The 18,109-nt window shown below is 47.4% G+C and overlaps 1 protein-coding gene across 1 annotated transcript in view; it reads left to right on the top strand.

The window, feature by feature from the left end:
• The first annotated feature begins 4,614 nt into the window (after nt 1-4,614).
• The window catches only part of LOC107194910 (homeobox protein Nkx-2.4-like), a 35,294-nt gene continuing 21,799 nt past the window's right edge, over nt 4,615-18,109 (top strand). The window contains exons 1-2 of the mRNA XM_015584622.1: nt 4,615-5,356; nt 10,669-10,973. Of these exons, the coding sequence (XP_015440108.1) occupies nt 4,615-5,356; nt 10,669-10,973 (1,047 nt within the window). The remainder of the gene's footprint in view (nt 5,357-10,668; nt 10,974-18,109) is intronic.

Below are 18,109 nucleotides of genomic sequence, written 5' to 3'. Positions count from 1 at the left end.
CTTATTCTGTAAATTCATTGATTGGAATATGAATGCTAATGGAAGTATGAATATTTTCACAGGACAATGATATAAATGGAACTTTAACACTTTTTTAAGTGTTACAGTGATATTTCGTTGGCCTCCGTATTAGCGCATTGCGCCGAACGCGGATAGCATGATGTTGTAGTCGCAAAGGAGAAATTGAATCGAATAGACTTATTGTACCGTAGCGCATCGTATTGTATTTTAAACATTTATATCATTATAATTTATATGTATATATGTATATTGCAATAAACATACGTCAGGTAATATAAGCTTCATTTCATCGAATTGTCTTAAATATAGCTGCATAAATATTATACAATCCTATACTAATTATAGTTGTCTGGTTTAACAGGTTACTACAGAAACTGACTACTGCCTACGTCCTTTAAACTTGGGCTGTAGTAGTATCTGCAGAAACTGCCATGGTTGCTGGGGTTACTATATAATTTGCTCACGGGAACGCGTATGGTTTAAAAGACGTAGGCAGTAGTTAGTTTCTGTAGTAAGCTAGAGACCCCGTCTGGTGAGAACGTGGGGTCACATAACCCCCACAGGTGGCGCCAGAGACCCCGTGTGTTGAGAACGTGGGGTCATGGAGCCCCCGGGCATACGTAAGAGACTCCGTGTATAAATGATGTACATACATATTTATTTATCATGTATTCTTATAATACGTATATCGTATATTGTTTATACATACGTTTATGTTTATGTTTTATATTTTATAGTAAATATTTAAATAAATATATAAAGTACAGTATTGTATTTTATTCTCTCTTAATGCATAAACAACGTTTATGTTGGGTATCAAGGTTAGGAAAATAAAATTCGATACAAGTAGGTATCGATACTTTTGTTTCGATACCGGTAAATATCGATACCTTCATACCAAAGTAGTTATGAGTGAAAGTATCGATACCGAGCAAGTATCATTCTACTCTAGCTCACTGCGCCGAATGCGGATAGCATGATGTTGTAGTCACAAGGGAGCAATTGAATCAAATAGACAATGGTATTTGTGTAGATTTAACAATTGACTTAAGTACTACTTATATATGTATGCACATTCCTAACACTGAGTCGCGGCGTGTTCTAATGTATCCGTTCTTCTCTTAGCACAGACTGAGCCGATCCAGTACTTCCTTTTACCTGTTCCCCATACTCCCTTCTTAGATACCCGCGCCTAGTAAATGCGCTGTAACATAGAACATGCTGTTATGAAATGAATGCAAAGTTCCCAACCATTGGCTCGATATTACTTCGGTTTAGTTAGCCTATTAATTAATTAATCGTCACAGGGTCCCTGCGCATGGGCCGGGGGTTATATAACCCCACTTTCGTACACACACGGTACGAACACAACTACTACACAGGTCAATACTCACCATTTGATAAGAGTACCAAGAAAATAATAAGAAACAATAAATAACAAAAACATACATGTAGTACCATCTGGTAGCGACTTCGGAAACTAGATTAAGAAGTTTTGGATTTAGTTCCAATTTCCGCCAGGTGGCTACCATTTTTCTGCTACCGTTTAGCGTAATTTCTAACTTAACTACCATGACACGATGTGTACTGTGTACCGATATCTTCATAAATGATGTAATACATACATTCACCCTAGGTAACAACACGATATTCCGTCGACAGGGGGGAACATTGAACTCGGTGCACGCGGGTGTTCCAGTCTCCCTCCCAAAAATCCAGGTACAGAAGGCATATTCGTTTATGGCATCCTTCGGGGACTACGGAAGGCCACATTTCCAGGAATGATGGAACAAGGGGGGGGGGCTAATCACACGCGCGCGTGCCCTGTTTCACTTATTCGACGTAGCTACATATAGGGTGAGCTGGATGTATACACATTTTGATCACCTTACTATCTCTGTTACTTTTAGAGATATCAAAAAAAGTTTATTCACGAAAGTTATCGAGTATTGAAAACATTTTACGAAAACAATACATTATATACACCGCACTTTCTGTGATGAAAAATATACGAGTTAAACGAGACACCGTATGTATCGCGTTTCTTCCTTGCTGGGCGACAGAGTGCGATGCGCGTACACGTAAGTGTGTGTTTCTGTGTGCGACATACGCGTGAACTGGGGGGCGTTTCCAAGATGCAATAAAGGAACCTACATTAATCGAATATGTCTACTTTAACCAAAGAACGGAAAACAACAACTGGCGGGTCAGCTGACGGCGTGTGTCACGTTCGCGTCACAGATAAGCAGCCAGTATACCAGAGGAACCGCGGGATCGACGGTCGGAAGTCAGGAGAGTCGACGCCGCGGCTTCGATATATAAGATGGGAGAGTCGGTGAAAGCTCGGTAGGAGGCTGATGAGGGAGAGACAACTGCGGCGTGTATCACAGGGCGCGTGTGCCAACAGAGCGACCCGTTCAAGGACAAACAGGGAAACGAAGAGAGACACGGCTACCGTGCGATCGTGGGGGTGGACGTGAAGGGGGGACCGCGAGGAGGGGAGAATGGGGGCGTGTCCACGCGACGGTGGCCATGAGACGCGGGTAGGCCTGCGGCGGCCGGTTCCCCTGCAGCGATCGGGGAAATCAACGTGGGGATACGTGGACGCGTCCGACGAGGCATCAGCGGCCGGCCAATCGCGTTGCTACGCGGCACGCTGGGCGACCACGATTACGCGGAGAGCTGGAACGGTGGCCGACCAATGAAACGGGACGACTGCACCGATTGGCAGGGTTCCGCCAATAGCGGTACAGCTCTCCAGCTGGTTATCGTCCGGAGGTTGGCCCCGTTAGTCCCCCCTCCCCGCCGCTAACACCCTCTCCCCACCCCTCCAGTCCAGGCGTTCTCTCACACGCAAAAGGGGACATCTCATCACGACTCTTGGTAGCAGGCACTTCTCCGTAGTGGGCACTCCACTCATCGTGTCGTCGTACGGGTTCTCCGCGAGAGGCTGTGGGGCCCGAGCCCGGGACGAGGCGAGCGAGCGAGCGAGCGAGCGAGCGCGAGCGACCGCTGGTCGAGTGGGTCTAAGCGGCCGTGAGGACCTCTCCAGGAGAACCCGACAGTCCTCTCCATTCATTCATCCATCCATCCATCCATCCAACCATCTATCCACGGGAGCGAACCAGCCAGCCAGCCCAGCCAGCCAGCGAACCATCCATAGAACGCGTTCTCCTCTCCTACGGAGAGAGAGTGTATCCTCGACGAAGGTGGAGGCGAACCCGTAGAGTGGTGTACATCTACCATCGTCTACTCTATCGGCAGAGTCCAAGGACTCGAAGACCCCACGGGTGATTTCAGTCGGCCGCCGGCCGGCTCTGGCCGGCCACTATCCTCGACCACGTGTGTGTGCGCGCGCGCGCGCGACCGTCCGTCCTCCCCCCCGCAAGTTTCTCTATTCCGTGTATCCTACCACCTGTGTGTCGTTTTTTTTTGTCCTCATCCGTTGTGTCTCGTTATCGTCGTGTGTCGTGCGGACCGGTTGTGTTCTTGTCTCTTCGTCGTGTCGCCTATCATACGGACCTCTGGGGCTCTTGTCTATCTCCGAACCCCGAAAAAGAAAACCAAACAAACACTTTGGAGAAGCAGTTGGTTCACGACGTCGAACGTGCGGTCTCTACTTCCGGTTTCATATTTGGGGAAGGGGCGGGGGGTGGGCGGGGGGAGGGAGTGTGTGTGTGGCCCAGTCCAGCGGTACTACTCCAGCCGTTTGTCCTTGACCGTCGTGTGTATACGTAATCAGTGTCGAAGTCCCTTTAACCAGGGGCGACGGTGGTGTTCTTTGACCTTCAACAGAAGTTGAACATCGAAACCGCGACCCGGTTGCCCGTGACAGTTATACGTGATAGACATACATAAGAGACATGCGGCGGATGACGACGTGGTGTGGTGGTGCTCGTCGCTGGTGGCGTCCGACAATAATCGAGTCGTTGCTGTGCACGGAGACAAGTGACGACGACGGTGTTTTTCGTAATCTGTATTATCGTGTCGGTTGATCCCGGGTGTGTCGTTTCGATGAATTAAGTGTACGTCGCGTGAATACCGGGGACATACAGAAAGTGAAGATACAATCAGTGGACATAGAAAAAGTGGAGGATACAGAAAGTGGAGATACACCAAGTGTTTTCGGTTGCCATCTACAGAGGATTATCACCCAGTGTTACCAGGAATGTACAAGGTGCGCGAACGACTGTGACGCGAGGAGAAATCGTTGCGCGCCAAAAGTGTGTCCCGATCCTATTTCCAACCATTCCTCCCCCGTCATCCATCTACCTACAAAACGTCCTGGAAACGAAATATTCCCTAGGACAAAGTCGACAATACCACCCCCCGGACAGTCCTCGTAGCGACCCAATCATTAAACCGTTCCAGATCCCGACGACCACGCGTGGTATAGAGGAGCTGCTCGTCGAGCTCACCGACGCTGCATCAGCTACGACGTCCGGTTACACGCGCACGTACGGTGGGACGTCGTCGACGTCCGCGTCGTCCGCAGCTACGGGTACGTCATGTCGTTATCTAGCGGTTAGCGCCGGCCTCAGGATTCCGCGAAGCGCGAGCTTCAAATACTTCGACGGCGCTGGCCTCGCCGAAATGAGCGGTGGCAGCGGCGGCGGCGGCGGAAACAACGCCGGTAATCAGGGTAACGGGACAGCGAATAACTACCATCAGCATCAGCAACAGCAACAGCAGCAGCAACAGCAACAACAGCAACAACAACAACAGACACAGCTGGAGCAGGCAAGCTTGCTACCAGATTTGAATGGGATTGACCTGGCGATGAGCTTGTCCCCCAAACAGCATTCTTCCCACGTACAAACAGCTGGCGGCGCTCATACGACACCGTTCAGCGTCACCGATATTCTTTCGCCGATCGACGAATCCTATCGTAAGCTCGAACTAGCGATTGGCGTCGGCGTGGTCACCCATCCCCAGGTCTCTCCGTACGGCAACGCTTGTGGTGGCGCGGTCAGCGGACGTGTCGGCGGCAATACCGGTAGTTCGAGCGCGAGCAGCGGCAGTCCACCGCTTCACGGAGGTTCCACGCCGGGCGGTGGTACACCGGGACCGGTATCGGGCGCGAACGACGCCACCGGTGGTCCTGGTGGCGGTGGTGTAAGCAGCGGCGCACCGGGCGCCGGGATGACCGCGATGGGGAATCCATACGCGGCGATGCAATTGACGTCGCAGTATCAGTATTGCGCGGCGGAATTATCGCCGTATCATCATGCTGGGCCAGCGGTTGGCGGCGGGGCGACCGCCACCGATCCGATGAGGTCGCATCATCCTTGGTACGCGCCGGCACCCCCGGCAACCAACGACCCACGATTCGCCAGTGAGTATTCCAGCGCCGTTTTGTCGAAGGAACTTGCAGGTTGAGGCTGGAAGATGATACCAGCTTCCTGTGGGGATTGAGAGCTGATCAGGGAAGGGAAAATAAATTTGTAGAGGATGGTGGAACTTTGGTCCTTTGGAGCAATGGATGGCTTCGGAGGTCTGGAGGCTTATTTTTGTTGAGGGGTAACTTTTAAGAATGTAGGACTAACTGATTTACCTAGGCGAGGTGTGTAGTTAGAGGGTTGATTGAGACGTAAGGTGATATAGGAAGAAGTTAATCAAGTTATGTCAGGACTGAGATGTTCTTTGGGGATCTGAGCATAGACGTATTATAGTTTTTCCTCGTCTAACGAGCCGAGTCAGTAACTGTAAAGAAAGGGAGGCTATGATCGCGTAGGTGGGACAGGGACAGTGGCCAGTCAGTAGCTGGACTTAATTTGGGTGTATAGTCCTAGGGTTGATTGAGACATAAAGGTATTTCTTACACCTAAGCAGGGATCGTTAATTGAGTAAAAATCGTAGATTGTGACTCATCTGATTGTACCGTCAATCGTTAGAGGGAATTAGGCTTCTTTTGTTCTTGGTCCGAAATGGGTAGCTGATTCGAGACGAGGGATATACACTTTGCACGGCCACTAGGCTAGTATTGACCTACCCTTTATTGACCGTCGGAGCAGAACCTTTCTTTATAGCTACTGGATTTACTCATCTCACTGTGTCCCTTACTTTCGACTACAAGCAGGGGGGTTACGTTCAAGCTGGGAGGAATACTTTGATTGTCGAAGGAACCGTCTGTCCGCTGACGAAATACAAGAGAGAGAGAGACCTGCCTTCCAGACCTGGTTATTGAAACGACATTATTCAAAATATTATTTCAAATAACATGTTATTTTATTTCATAATAATGTCGATTGCGTCTGAAATAACATTTTGCCAAATATTATTTCAAATAACGTGCTATTTTATTTGTAATTATTTGAAATAATTCTTAGAAATAATGGTGAAATTGTTTTTCGCAATTACATCGGGTGACTAGGTCAGAAGTTTGTTTTATTGGCATTTCTCTGAAGAAGTAACTCTTTCATTTTCCACCCAAGTAGAACGATTATTTTCGTTCGCGACAATATTAGATAGACCCAAGTAAAAATCACTCACGGACGAGCTTTTCAAAGAGCGGATTCTGCTTAAAGCGAATTCCTGTATTTGAAGATTCCTAAAAATAAACTATTTTGTTGCACATTATTCCGAGTATTATTTCTCTAGTCGAATTTAAAATACAAAAATAACAAAATAATTCATTATTGGAAATCGCTATTATTTCAAAGGAATCGATAATATTTTTCTTTTCAAATAACAAATATTCAAAACAAAATTCCCGAATAAATTATTTCAAATAATTACTTCTTATTTTCATTTCAAATAACATTTACCCAGGTCTGCAATGCCTCGTCCGTTGAAAATGCGTGTCGAGAAGAGAGAAAGTAAGGAAACGTAGTCGGCGAAGAGCAAATATGCCAGTGGACAGAGATCATCCCTTTCGTCTTCGCCTAGGCACGTCTGCCCTCCCCCCCTTTTATCGTGCTCCCGGTCGACGAAGTCACAGGCTCCATTTAGGTATCGATGAAGTGTCCGGGCTCGTGTTTCAAAGTCCACAACAGGGCTCTCTCTTTCCTCGTTTCGTGTCGTAAGATCGTAACACAGAGCCTCATGAATTCTCCCGTCGCTTCCTATGGAACGTGTCTCACGATGGCCCTCTGTTATTCTTTCGTGTGTAGACACATTACTCCTGGTGTTCGATTTTACTGGGACCTGTTCGTCCAACAAAACCTCCAGCGATACAACGTTGGCGCGTATTACAGTAAATCCTCGATGAGTGTCCAAAGGCTCCTCTGCACTGACTAGGAGAGGTCCCCTGGTGTTACGCTGACTTCTTAATGAGATTTCGCAAGAGTGATAGAGCTTGGAATTCTGAAACCAATGAGATTTGTTTTTGAAATATTTAATGCTCAGTACCGAGAAGCCTTCGAACATTCATCGAGGATTTACTGTACCTCTCGGAGCGACTCATCGAAGTGATACGTCTCAGAGGGGCAGGCACACGATTCCTCGAAGATCGGAACGCGTTGTCGCGAGCTGTGCTCCCGAAAAAAGATTGTGGGCCAACAAAAGCCGTTCCGTGTCCTTGGAGGGGTGGTTTCTGTCAACACGGCCGGACGTGGAGGACACGTTTCCTTGGATTTCTGTCCGTAGCACGCGCCACCGCCGCCTCCCCGACCCGTATCGATCCCTCTTCGACATCGACAATGCCCCCGGCTACCGGACACTACCGGAGGATTTTAGTTAAACAAATAAGCCCCCTCCCCCTACCCTCTCCTTGGACCCTCGTACGACGTCGGGGCTTAACGTGAATCGTATTCGAACGTCGGACCTTTCCACGAATTCAATTTCTCGCGAAGGCGAAGAGGATTCAGAGCGCGGAAGTCGTTTCGATCTCCCGACAAAAATTGACATTTCCGAGTCACGAATATATGCACCGCCGCGCGGCATACACTATAAAACCACCCGAAAATGTGCAATGCTTGCGTATCGTTCAAACGAAAAGCGAACCAAGTGATGTCATGTCTGAAATCGTGTCGAGAAATACATAATTCTTTAGTGTATAACTAACATAAATCTTCAAAATATATTCATTAAATTTTCATTACAGTCTCGGATAAAAGATATTGGAAGAAACGACCTTTTCCGAACAATTGCAACTTTCTTAACATTTGTTCTTACACGTTATTTAGTAAATTAATTTTTTTACCTGCACAAAAACAGTCAAGTCAATTGGTCTAATTTTAAAAAAGTTATTCTGTTTCGTAGGGTGTGCGAATATTTTTTCTACCCATTGCAAGTCAATGTGTTTTTTTTGTTTTTTTGAGGAATTTGTATCTGACCATTTGAGATCTGTGAAATTTCGATTCCGGGCCGATCTACGTGTTTCTTTGTAACGCCAGAATCGGAACACAAAGCGGTTTGTCCGTCACACATCGCGATACCACATAATTATCCGGTCAATTCGAGGATTCTTCTCGAGCGCGGGGGAGGGTTCATCGCCACGCCGCCGGTGGCCAGGTAGACACGTCTTTCACGAACGTCCAATTATGCTTAACGAGAACCCCTGTGCACGGGAGTCCAACCCCGCCTCCCCGCCCCCTGGGTCCAGCCTCCTCCTGTTCGCAGAAGTTACATCGAACACCGTGTTTCGACCCGTCACTCCTCGTCGACTTCCATTGTACTGGATGCCACCAGTTGGGGATGCTTGATTCAATTCAAAAAATCGATTCTCGAATCTACTGTCGAATCGAATCATAAGAATCGAGGCTCTTAAAAAATTGAAATCAAAGAATCGATCTAAAATCATATATCGTGACCTTATTTAATTTACAGGAGCCGCGGAATTATTTAGGAAAATGTATTTATTTTGAGTGCTTTGGGTGACACTAAAATGCAAAATTAGCCCAAATGTGGAGTTTGCGAGGTTTACCTAGGATTATTGAAATCATAGTAGTACTTTACGCGAAATTTACATTGGCATCTAATTTTCTATACATTTTATGTGATACTACATCACGTTAAATTGTACTATATATTACTATATTATACAATTTAATTTAATATACATTCGATGCTGGTAGTTCTAGTGTTGAAAGAGTTCCATACCATATTCGATCCCTGGTCAAACACAGTTACGAACTCAGGCGACAAGTGCATCGGAGCCTCCGACCGTGTCGCATCATCCACCCTTCACTGAACAGAACGACCAAAAATTAAAAGACCACCCCCTCGAAAAATGTTCTTCCCTCGACGTCAACTCTGTCCCGCTAACCATCTCTACCGGGTGGTCCCCACTTTAGGTGTCTTCCATTCAGAATGTCTTATCAATTTTTCCAAGGAATGTTACGCAAACCGAGGAGTCGGGGTGGGGGTAAACAAATTCGGGGCGGGACGATGTTTGCTTCCGACGCCCTCGAGCACGTACACGATCACGTCTCTCCCGAAGGGGCCAGTCTGACAGGGTCCACGAAGTACGTTCTCGTAGCGCATATAATAATAATAATGATAATAATAATTCGGGGGCCCTCATCGTCGGACCTCCCGTGCTCGATGACGCGGCGGTTCGCAAAGGCTAAATCGCTCCTTTTGTCCCTGGTTGGGCCCCTCTGCCCCTCCCCTCTTTTCCCCACCTTCGACACACGAGCGCCGTTTTCTTGACAGGCCCTCTCGCCAACTGACATGGGGATGGGCCCCGAGAAAGACATCGTCTGGTTTCAGTAGCTCGAATCCACAGAGGCCTTTACCTAACCATCATCCGTGTCCGCGACGGTCAGAAGTTGAGATGCTGCTGCCCTTCGCGGAACGATCCCCGTCTCGTTTTGTTCCGCCTTTTCCTCTTCTCTTCGCACGATCTCCTCGTCTTGTCCTTCCTCCCTTCTTCCCCCTCCTTGTTCCCTTTCACGATCAATTATTTCGAGGAGAGATAGAAGGGGAATGGGGTCTTGGAGAATGCGGATGTTCAACGCCTCACCGACGTTGATTGAATGCTTGCGTGCTCGAGGAGCCGCGTAGGACAGCCGTTTTAATTGTCGATGGGATCTCTTGTATCGGTAATGACTGGGAACTGGTTGATAATGTCTGCTGGAAACGTGTCTATCCTTGTGTGGTGGGCCTCGATGGGATAGGCGGAATTTAACTGGTGTGCGTCCGGGCTTGAGGCTAGATTCATCGAAGGTGTTTCTATGTTTTCTTGTCACGTTGGTGAATGGGACTGGAGTGTGAATATAGTAAGTGGTGGAGAAATTGTTGGAAATATACAAATCGACCAATTAACGAACTTCTTCGGTTATATATTTCCAGTAAAAGTTGCGAAGAATCGTAGGATATAGGCGTTGCTACGATACTCCAATTATTTGTATGAGGGTGAGACGAACCTGGCATTCCGACTGCTTTAGTAGTTATAGTGTTAAAGGGATCGCTTCATATAGTATACTATTTTAATTCTAGATCGAAACTTCGAGGGGTGGTGTCACCCTTTAAAGTCGCGTCACAGCCGATACAAGAAAATACGTATCCCTTATTTTTCACTGCTTAACAGAAATACGAAGTTTCATCAGAATCGGAGGGGGACACTTTCCTGCCTTCCCTTGTTAGATCAGTTTCGTATTCACCGACACAGGTCCTAATAGTTATGAGCGATAGCGTATCATTTCGATGGCTATGGTAAGCTGCGTATCCACTAATCCGTATTTTCCCCAATATGTTTTGCAGTCTCGCGGTTGATGAGCGCCGCGGGGGCGGGCGCCGGGACCAACATGGCCGGCTGCTCGGTGGGCCAGTCAATGGGCGACGTGACGAAATCGTCCGGCATGGGAATGGGCGTCGGCGTCGGCGTCGGTGTCGGCATGGGCGTCGGCGCGATGCAATTCCCCCACCTGCCGCAGAGGCGAAAGCGTCGCGTTCTGTTCACCCAACAGCAGGTCCACGAGCTTGAGAGGCGGTTTAAGCAGCAGAAATACCTGAGCGCACCGGAACGGGAACACCTAGCCTCCCTGATCAACCTAACGCCCACTCAGGTATGTACCCACGCGTTCTTAGACGATTGCTCCCCATTTTCGATGAGTGACTTTCGCTGGAATATGATTTTGCGTTCTTCAGGTCTCAGGTCGAGACGGATCCGTCGGGGAATAGGGACAACGACGACGATGGCGGTGGGTAACTGAACCGATAGGTATTGATACGACCTATTCAAACAATTCGATACCAAATATATTGGATAGGAAGGTATCGAAATTGTAGGTACTTGGTACGAATTTTCGATACCGTACTAGACAGACCAAGCAGCAGCAGCAGCTCGGCTAATTAGAAAGGCTGCTGACTGCTTCAATCCTCAGATCAATCCCTCCCCGAGTGGATCGCGTCCGGCGGCTGGTTCCTTCCTTCCAGTCCACGAAGAAGAGAGCTCACACCGGTGTTTCGAGACGGTGCGCGCGCGCGAGCAGAGATTGGGGGGTGGGGAACGCGCGCAGGTAAAGCGCCGCGGCGTGTGCACACGAACGAGGATTAATTGCCGAGAGAGAGGAGGATTAATTGCAGGGAGCGGGCGGTGGGTGGGTGGGTTGTACGCGTGCCTCTCTCTGTATCCACACGTCTCGCGGCCAATCGGATCGATCGGTTCTCCGGGGCGTTGGTTGCTTCGGAGTCGTTAGCCGGAAATGTCGGAGGGGGGTGGGGAGGGTGGGGGCGTTCGATTATCGTTGAAAACCACGGGGTTTGCGTGGAATATTAACCCTTCGAGCACACGCTCCAGCACGACCTCTCCCTGACCCCGTGGAGATCGCTTGGATCACCATGGAAACAAGTAAGGTTTCGCGTCGGTGACTTTTACGGATGTATTACATTATGAAGTGTAACCTGGAGTGGGTAAAAAATAAGTATTCACACGCTCTTTAAAGCAGAACAACTTTTTCAAAATTGGTCCAAGTGATGTGAGTTCTTTTGCGAAGTTCGAAAGATTAGTTTACTAAATGATCTTTTCAATGAACGTTTCAGCACGTATGTAACTGAATCTTGGAAATGTGATTATTAAATTTTCAGTTTCCTAACTCTGGAGTAACGATTTATGGGTCTGGCCGTTAAAGGGTTAAAAATGTATGGAAATGCAGTTATTGTGAAATTTCGTGCTTGTAACAATTAATATTCACCGGTAACAAAAATTCGATGGAATGCAAATCGATGCTTGGACACAATTCGTTCGTTGAATAGAGTTGGAATATATTTTCCTGGGTCCTAAGATTGTCTCGAACTTCTGAATAAGGAAATCCGATAATCGAATGACGATGTGAAATTACTAGTCGAGTGTATACCGCCGGGAGCCAATTCGCTAAATATAGCCATGGTCCAACGAGTGTGTTCGATCATTGTCGATGAAGGGGGGGAAGAGAAAGATAGAGAATTTCGGGTTCTTGAGACAATATTTGCGTGTCGTTCGGCTGGAACGTACGGCGTCGACGTGCCAGGAGTTCTACCTGGTCGAATTCCGTCTGTTCCCCCCGTGTCCTCACGAACAAACATCACCGTCTCGAGGACTATTCCTAACGCACCCGGACACACCGTCGCCGCACGATTTGCTTAACACTTTTGGTAGTACAGGCCGCGTTTCGAGGACGTGTCGGTGATCGCGTCGCTACGAAAAATGCCCGATGACACCTACCTACTTCCCTCCGACGTTATACACACACCAGTACGATAGTATTCCGTGGTCTTTCGAAAATATATTTAGAGAAAATGGTACTGGTCATCTTAAAAATCTGTATGCTCCGTTAAATATAAACAAACCAGCAACGAAATGGATTATTTAGACTGGATAGATTGATAGAAAATTTCATTAGGAAGAATTTAAAAGAAAAAAGCTTCAAATTCTATTCAAAAATAGACTGATTTGAAAAAAGATAAGTCATTATGTACCATTGTGCGGCGGCCATTTAAAACGGGCCCGGCCAGAATCAGATTTTAACGAGCGATCTTCATTGGGCAGACAGGTCTGCCTGGCGGCGAGAGTACACGGCGCGCGGGCCCGGCAACAATAAATAATTGTTGCGCGGCTCATTGGTAGCATCCTGGTCGCTCGTGTTCCCCCTCGTTTCAGTCTGCCGTTCCGTCTGCACACCGTCTCTTCGTTCAATCCGCTCGTCGTCGACGTGCATACCGTTATCTAGCTCGCGCAAACCCGGCCACTGCAATAATGCCCGCCCAGATTCGAATGTGTACAACTCCATCGTTAGGGACGATTGTTGACGGATCCCAAAAGTGGAGCCTCTTCGTCGTTACATGTATACCCACCGTAAGTTGGGGGGTAACTTTTTACTCAGTCAGGAGTAACCTTCTCCCAAAGTCAGAAAAAGATCATTTTTAATTTTCCTGCTCTTTTGCAAGTGTTTTTTTTCACATGAAATATCTTGTCGAGAAAAAAAGGTATAGTAGAATGCGGGGGTCAAAAGTACTTTTAGACTGATTTGAGTCTAGGATACGCCATTGGATAGTTTATCTATAAAAAATTAGCCGGACCAAGTTTCAACCCTCTATCTCAACCAGGAGGGTAGTAACAAGGAAAATTCGGTTTACCGGGTTTTCCTCTGTTCTCCATATTGCGTGGTACGCAAAAATTCTCTCGTTATGCACGATCACGTGGAGGTGCGAAGTGGAGGGGAGGGGGCAGTCGGTTCCGTAACGGAAGGAGGAACGGTGGTTGCGCTCCCTAAACCGGAAGTCGTCGTCGCTCGGCCTCCGGAAGTCTCGGGGGCGTCGGTGTCGGCCGCGGAAGTCCGCAAAGAGGTCTGATTGCAATCAGCACGCGGTTTTCTCGCGTGGCTTGCCTCCCCTCACCCCTCCCACGATGCCAGATGGCGCATAAGTTCCGATAACGAGTTTCAGGCTCGATGGCACTCCGGGAGCCCGTGAATGCTGGCCACGAAGGCCGGCCTCGGAATCGGGACGTGGAAGAAGATAGAAAGAGAATTTTCGTCGGGGAAAAGGGAGATGAGAAATGGGCGATAGAGAGAGAGAGAGAGAGAGAGAGCGAAAGAGACCGACCGACAGTTGATCGTTCCCTATACAGGGTGTTCCATTTAAATCTATCGACTCGAATATCGTCGAGCATGTTGAGATTGAAAAATATTTCAGACGAGGGTTAAATGGTATCAGGAGGCACACTTTCTGATTTAGTAACTTTTGTCTATGTGGACGCGTAGAGGTCATTTGAAGGTCAACTTGGTTTTCTTCTTTTGGAATCGTATATTTTTTTATGCACTACTTGATACTATTCGTTATTCCGTATGTAAAGTTTTGAAAGGAACCCCATTGAAAGGAGGACAGTTGACCTTCATATGACCTCTACGCGTCCAAGTAGAAAAAAGTTACATCTCAAAGTGTAAATCCCCTGATACCATTTAACGATTGCCAGAAACTTTTTTAATATTATAAAAGTTTCGGTGATATTCGAATAGGTCGATTTAAACGAGACACCCTGTATTCATATACACACACTAAACCGTGTCTCCTTCTGTGTGTGTTGTGTGTGGGTATCGTGGACTCTTGAACTTCAGAGGACAAATAGAGACCAAACGAGCTCCCGTGTACACGCGTGTGCATATGTATGCCTCTATGTGTGTGCGCGCGTGTGTGTGCTCGGGGGCACACCGCCACCCTGCGGTACCATCCACTTACGACCACTCGAAGTGCATATACTACGTACGAAGTCGGGCCACTCTGGGTAGCCCCCGCCACGAGGAGACTAACGAATCATTATGCGAAGAGAACCCCCGGAGACGGCTGAATCTTAGCTTGCCCCTCTCGAGAGGACCGATACGACTGGAGATCGAGGAAGGGGGAGGGGCCAGGCGGATGCAGGAGCGTGAACTGGATGGAAATGGGTTCGTGGCTACCACGTGGTGTCTGGGAAATCGATGCACTTTTGCGATACGATTAATCATTTTTCAACACGATTTCAGACATGGCATGCACTTGGTTCGTTTTTGTTTTAACTGCAATACATAAGAATTGAAGATTTTAAGGTGGTTTCATAGTAACGTAAAGGTGCGTGTCCACTTGTTGCGTATCCTTGTATCGTAACACCGTTTTGTATCAATGTGGGCGGTGGCAAGCGTTGCATTGTTGCGTGTGAAAGTGTATCGTATGGTGATATGATACGATACGATGTTACGATACGATGATACGATACGATGATACTGGCAATTGTTCTGGAACATAACCGTGGTGTTGCACACGGTTTTGGGGTCACCTGTACTAGACTAAAAGTTGCTCCATCCACGGTTGTTAAAAAAAATGTCAGGGAAAACGGGAATCAAGCGAAACGAGCCTCGTAGTCTTTCACCGTTAATTGACAAGCCAGCCGATCAACGATCGTCGTCGGGCGAAAAATTCGCGAGGAAACGGTACCCGAAAACGGCGACGAATCTCCATTAAACGAGGCTGATGGCGGAGCACAAGGTTTCCCCGAATCGCGGGAAAAGGCTGTTGCCGGCTCGACGATCCTCGAGGGAAATTCTTCAGAACGGAGGAATGGGGGAGTGGGGGTGGTACGAAACGATCGAGAATCGATACCGAATTAACGAGTGGCGCGAAGAGCATCGACGTAACGAAACGGTGGAAGATACACACCTATCGGCGCTCTTCAAGACACTCGACACCACGAGCCTCGAGTTCGACGCGAGCGCGCTCTCGAGGGCTTGTAAAGGATCGAGGGACGCCCTCCCGAAAAAAAGAATCGAACGGGGGGTAGCGATCGACGGAAGAAAAAGAAGAAAAAAAGGGGCAATTTTTCGCCTATCGTTCGGCCCGATCGAGGCCTAGCCAAAAGTGCCGCATCGACCGTTTCCGAGGCGAACACGTCACCGAAAAATCGACCCCGTTTCGGTGTATAACGAGCAGAGTTCTCACTCTCTCTCTTCGGAGAGAGGAACGATCGTCGAGAGCACAGATTTCTTTCCGCTCGTTGAGATCTAAAACACGCTTCTGTTACCGTTCGCGAGAGGTCGATCATGTGAAATATCGCGAACGATCTCTACCTTGGCTATCGAGGATCATCATCACGATCCACCTCTCGTTCGCTATAGTTTTCTAATTGTTCGATGATCCTCTATGGATGGGAAGAGTACTCGAAGCTGTCAATTACTGGGCTCTTTTGGGATACCGAATTTCGGACATCCCGGATGAATATTGTTATGATGTGGAATTGTGAAGGGAATTGAAGGGAAGGAGTGAGTAAGATAGGGGGGGGGGGGGGGGTTCGAATAAACTATAAATGTTGGCTGAAGATAGGTGATAATTAAAGTTTTATTATTATTGATATTAGGTAACCAAGAAAGCTCGTGCTGTTTGAACACTCTTTTTAAATAATGATTCATTCTTATTGGGGGGTATTGTAGAGTTAAGAACGATCTTTAAATGGTCTATAAATTCGAAGAATTTATGCTTTCCTTTAAAGTATGTACATCGTATGCTCACGGTCAAGCGAACACCCGGTACCAATATTTGACGAGGAAACATCCCTCCCGCCGTTGCCTGAAATTCAACACTTTACCACCGTATCAATCGACTTCTGCAACGGTGAGAGACAATTTACATAAGGACCAAGATAAAATCCCTTAAACGCGCGAGCCTTCCTCAAACAATATTAAAGGCTTCTCTACCCAGTCTTCACCTCCTGCGTCTATCCCTCCACTGCGGGGCGAGCAAATTTGTAGCAAGCTTTACTCGACGCTTGGATCCGCCCTTTGAGCGTGCATATTGAACCATCTAATATTACCCACCCCCACCCACCTCCCTTGGAGTTCTAAGGGCAGAGCGTAGAATGTTTGTGCAAGGCTACTCGAAGATAAATGTCGTGTAACGGGAAGGGATGCAGTAAATTCACAATGAGTGTTCGAAGGCTCCTCGTCATTAACAAGCAAGGTTCCCAGATGTAACACTGCCTTTTTAATGAGGTTTAGCGCACAGTGTTAGAACTTGGAATGTTGAAATCAATAATATTTCTTTCAGCCGCATATAGCCATTAGTTTATTAACATTAGAACTACCGGCGATAAACGCATATTTACTTCGATCGTTGGATAAACGTGGAAAACTTATGAATAGTTAGAAATTGACTAATTTCTTCACTCTCATATCGTAATAAAAAGTTCAAAAGATCTGAGAAAATGTATCGTCGTAACATTTTAATCGTCGTTGTAAGAGTTTATTGACCTGTCATTTTGACTGGTTTGGTAGTTATAGTGTTAAATATTTAATGTTCAGTGCCGAGGAGCCTTCGAACACCCATCGAAGCTTTACTTGCGAAGACCTACTGGATATGTACAACGTACATACATAGACGTAATTCCAGCTGAAAAGTAAGATACAGTAGATTGTGTAGAACAATCTGTTTAGTCGTCAATCCCTTTATGTCCCAGACAATTTCGACAAGTTTGAATTCTAATCGAGAAGCCGTACCAAAGACTAGATAGATCCCCGTATTTAGAGGGTTGGAAGGGAAGTCGTTACGATTAAACGGACCTCAGTTCGAGACGTCGAGCGCCGGAAATCGTTCGAGAATCCCGTGGTGTCGAGAGATCCGACGGCGTGGTTGACGTTCGGGGCATAGGAAGGAAGATTTTACGCGGGGGCTGACAAATACGTATGCGTGTATGTGTATTTTATTCGACGGTGTTTTACAGTGTGGGGGAGAGTAACTGCTAAAAATCGTCGTCTGCGTCCATAATTAATCGTTCTCGCGGTGTGGACGAATTAAATACACGAGCCATTCGGTGCCTCGAAATTGATCGCAACAATTTAATCGACGAGAGATCGCCTCTCTCTTTCTCGTGGTGGTAAATTATGGAGTTACAACGCGTTCGAAGCTCGTTAAAAAACCGTGAAAGACCCGGGGCTCGAAGCTACGCGAGCGTCGACTGGAGGGGGGTTAATTAGAAGGAAGAGAGGGAGAGAAAACGAGAGCGAAAAAAAGCAAGGGAAACTAGAGAGAGAGAGAGAGAGTGAGAAAGGAAAAACGGAAAAGAAGAAGAAAACGTATCAAGGGGAATTTAGACGGGTTGAAACGTGAGAAGGGGTGGGGACGGAACATTAATTAAAGAGCAAACGCGGGCCTCCTGATCAAAAGTTAAATAATTAATAGAACACGGCTCCCGTGTCGTTCA

The sequence above is a fragment of the Dufourea novaeangliae genome, unplaced genomic scaffold (genome assembly GCF_001272555.1).
Source record: "Dufourea novaeangliae isolate 0120121106 unplaced genomic scaffold, ASM127255v1 scaffold8, whole genome shotgun sequence".
NCBI lineage: Eukaryota > Metazoa > Arthropoda > Insecta > Hymenoptera > Halictidae > Dufourea > Dufourea novaeangliae.
The sequence above is the reverse complement of the archived record's forward strand: the minus strand, read 5'-3'. Positions and strand labels throughout refer to the sequence as shown.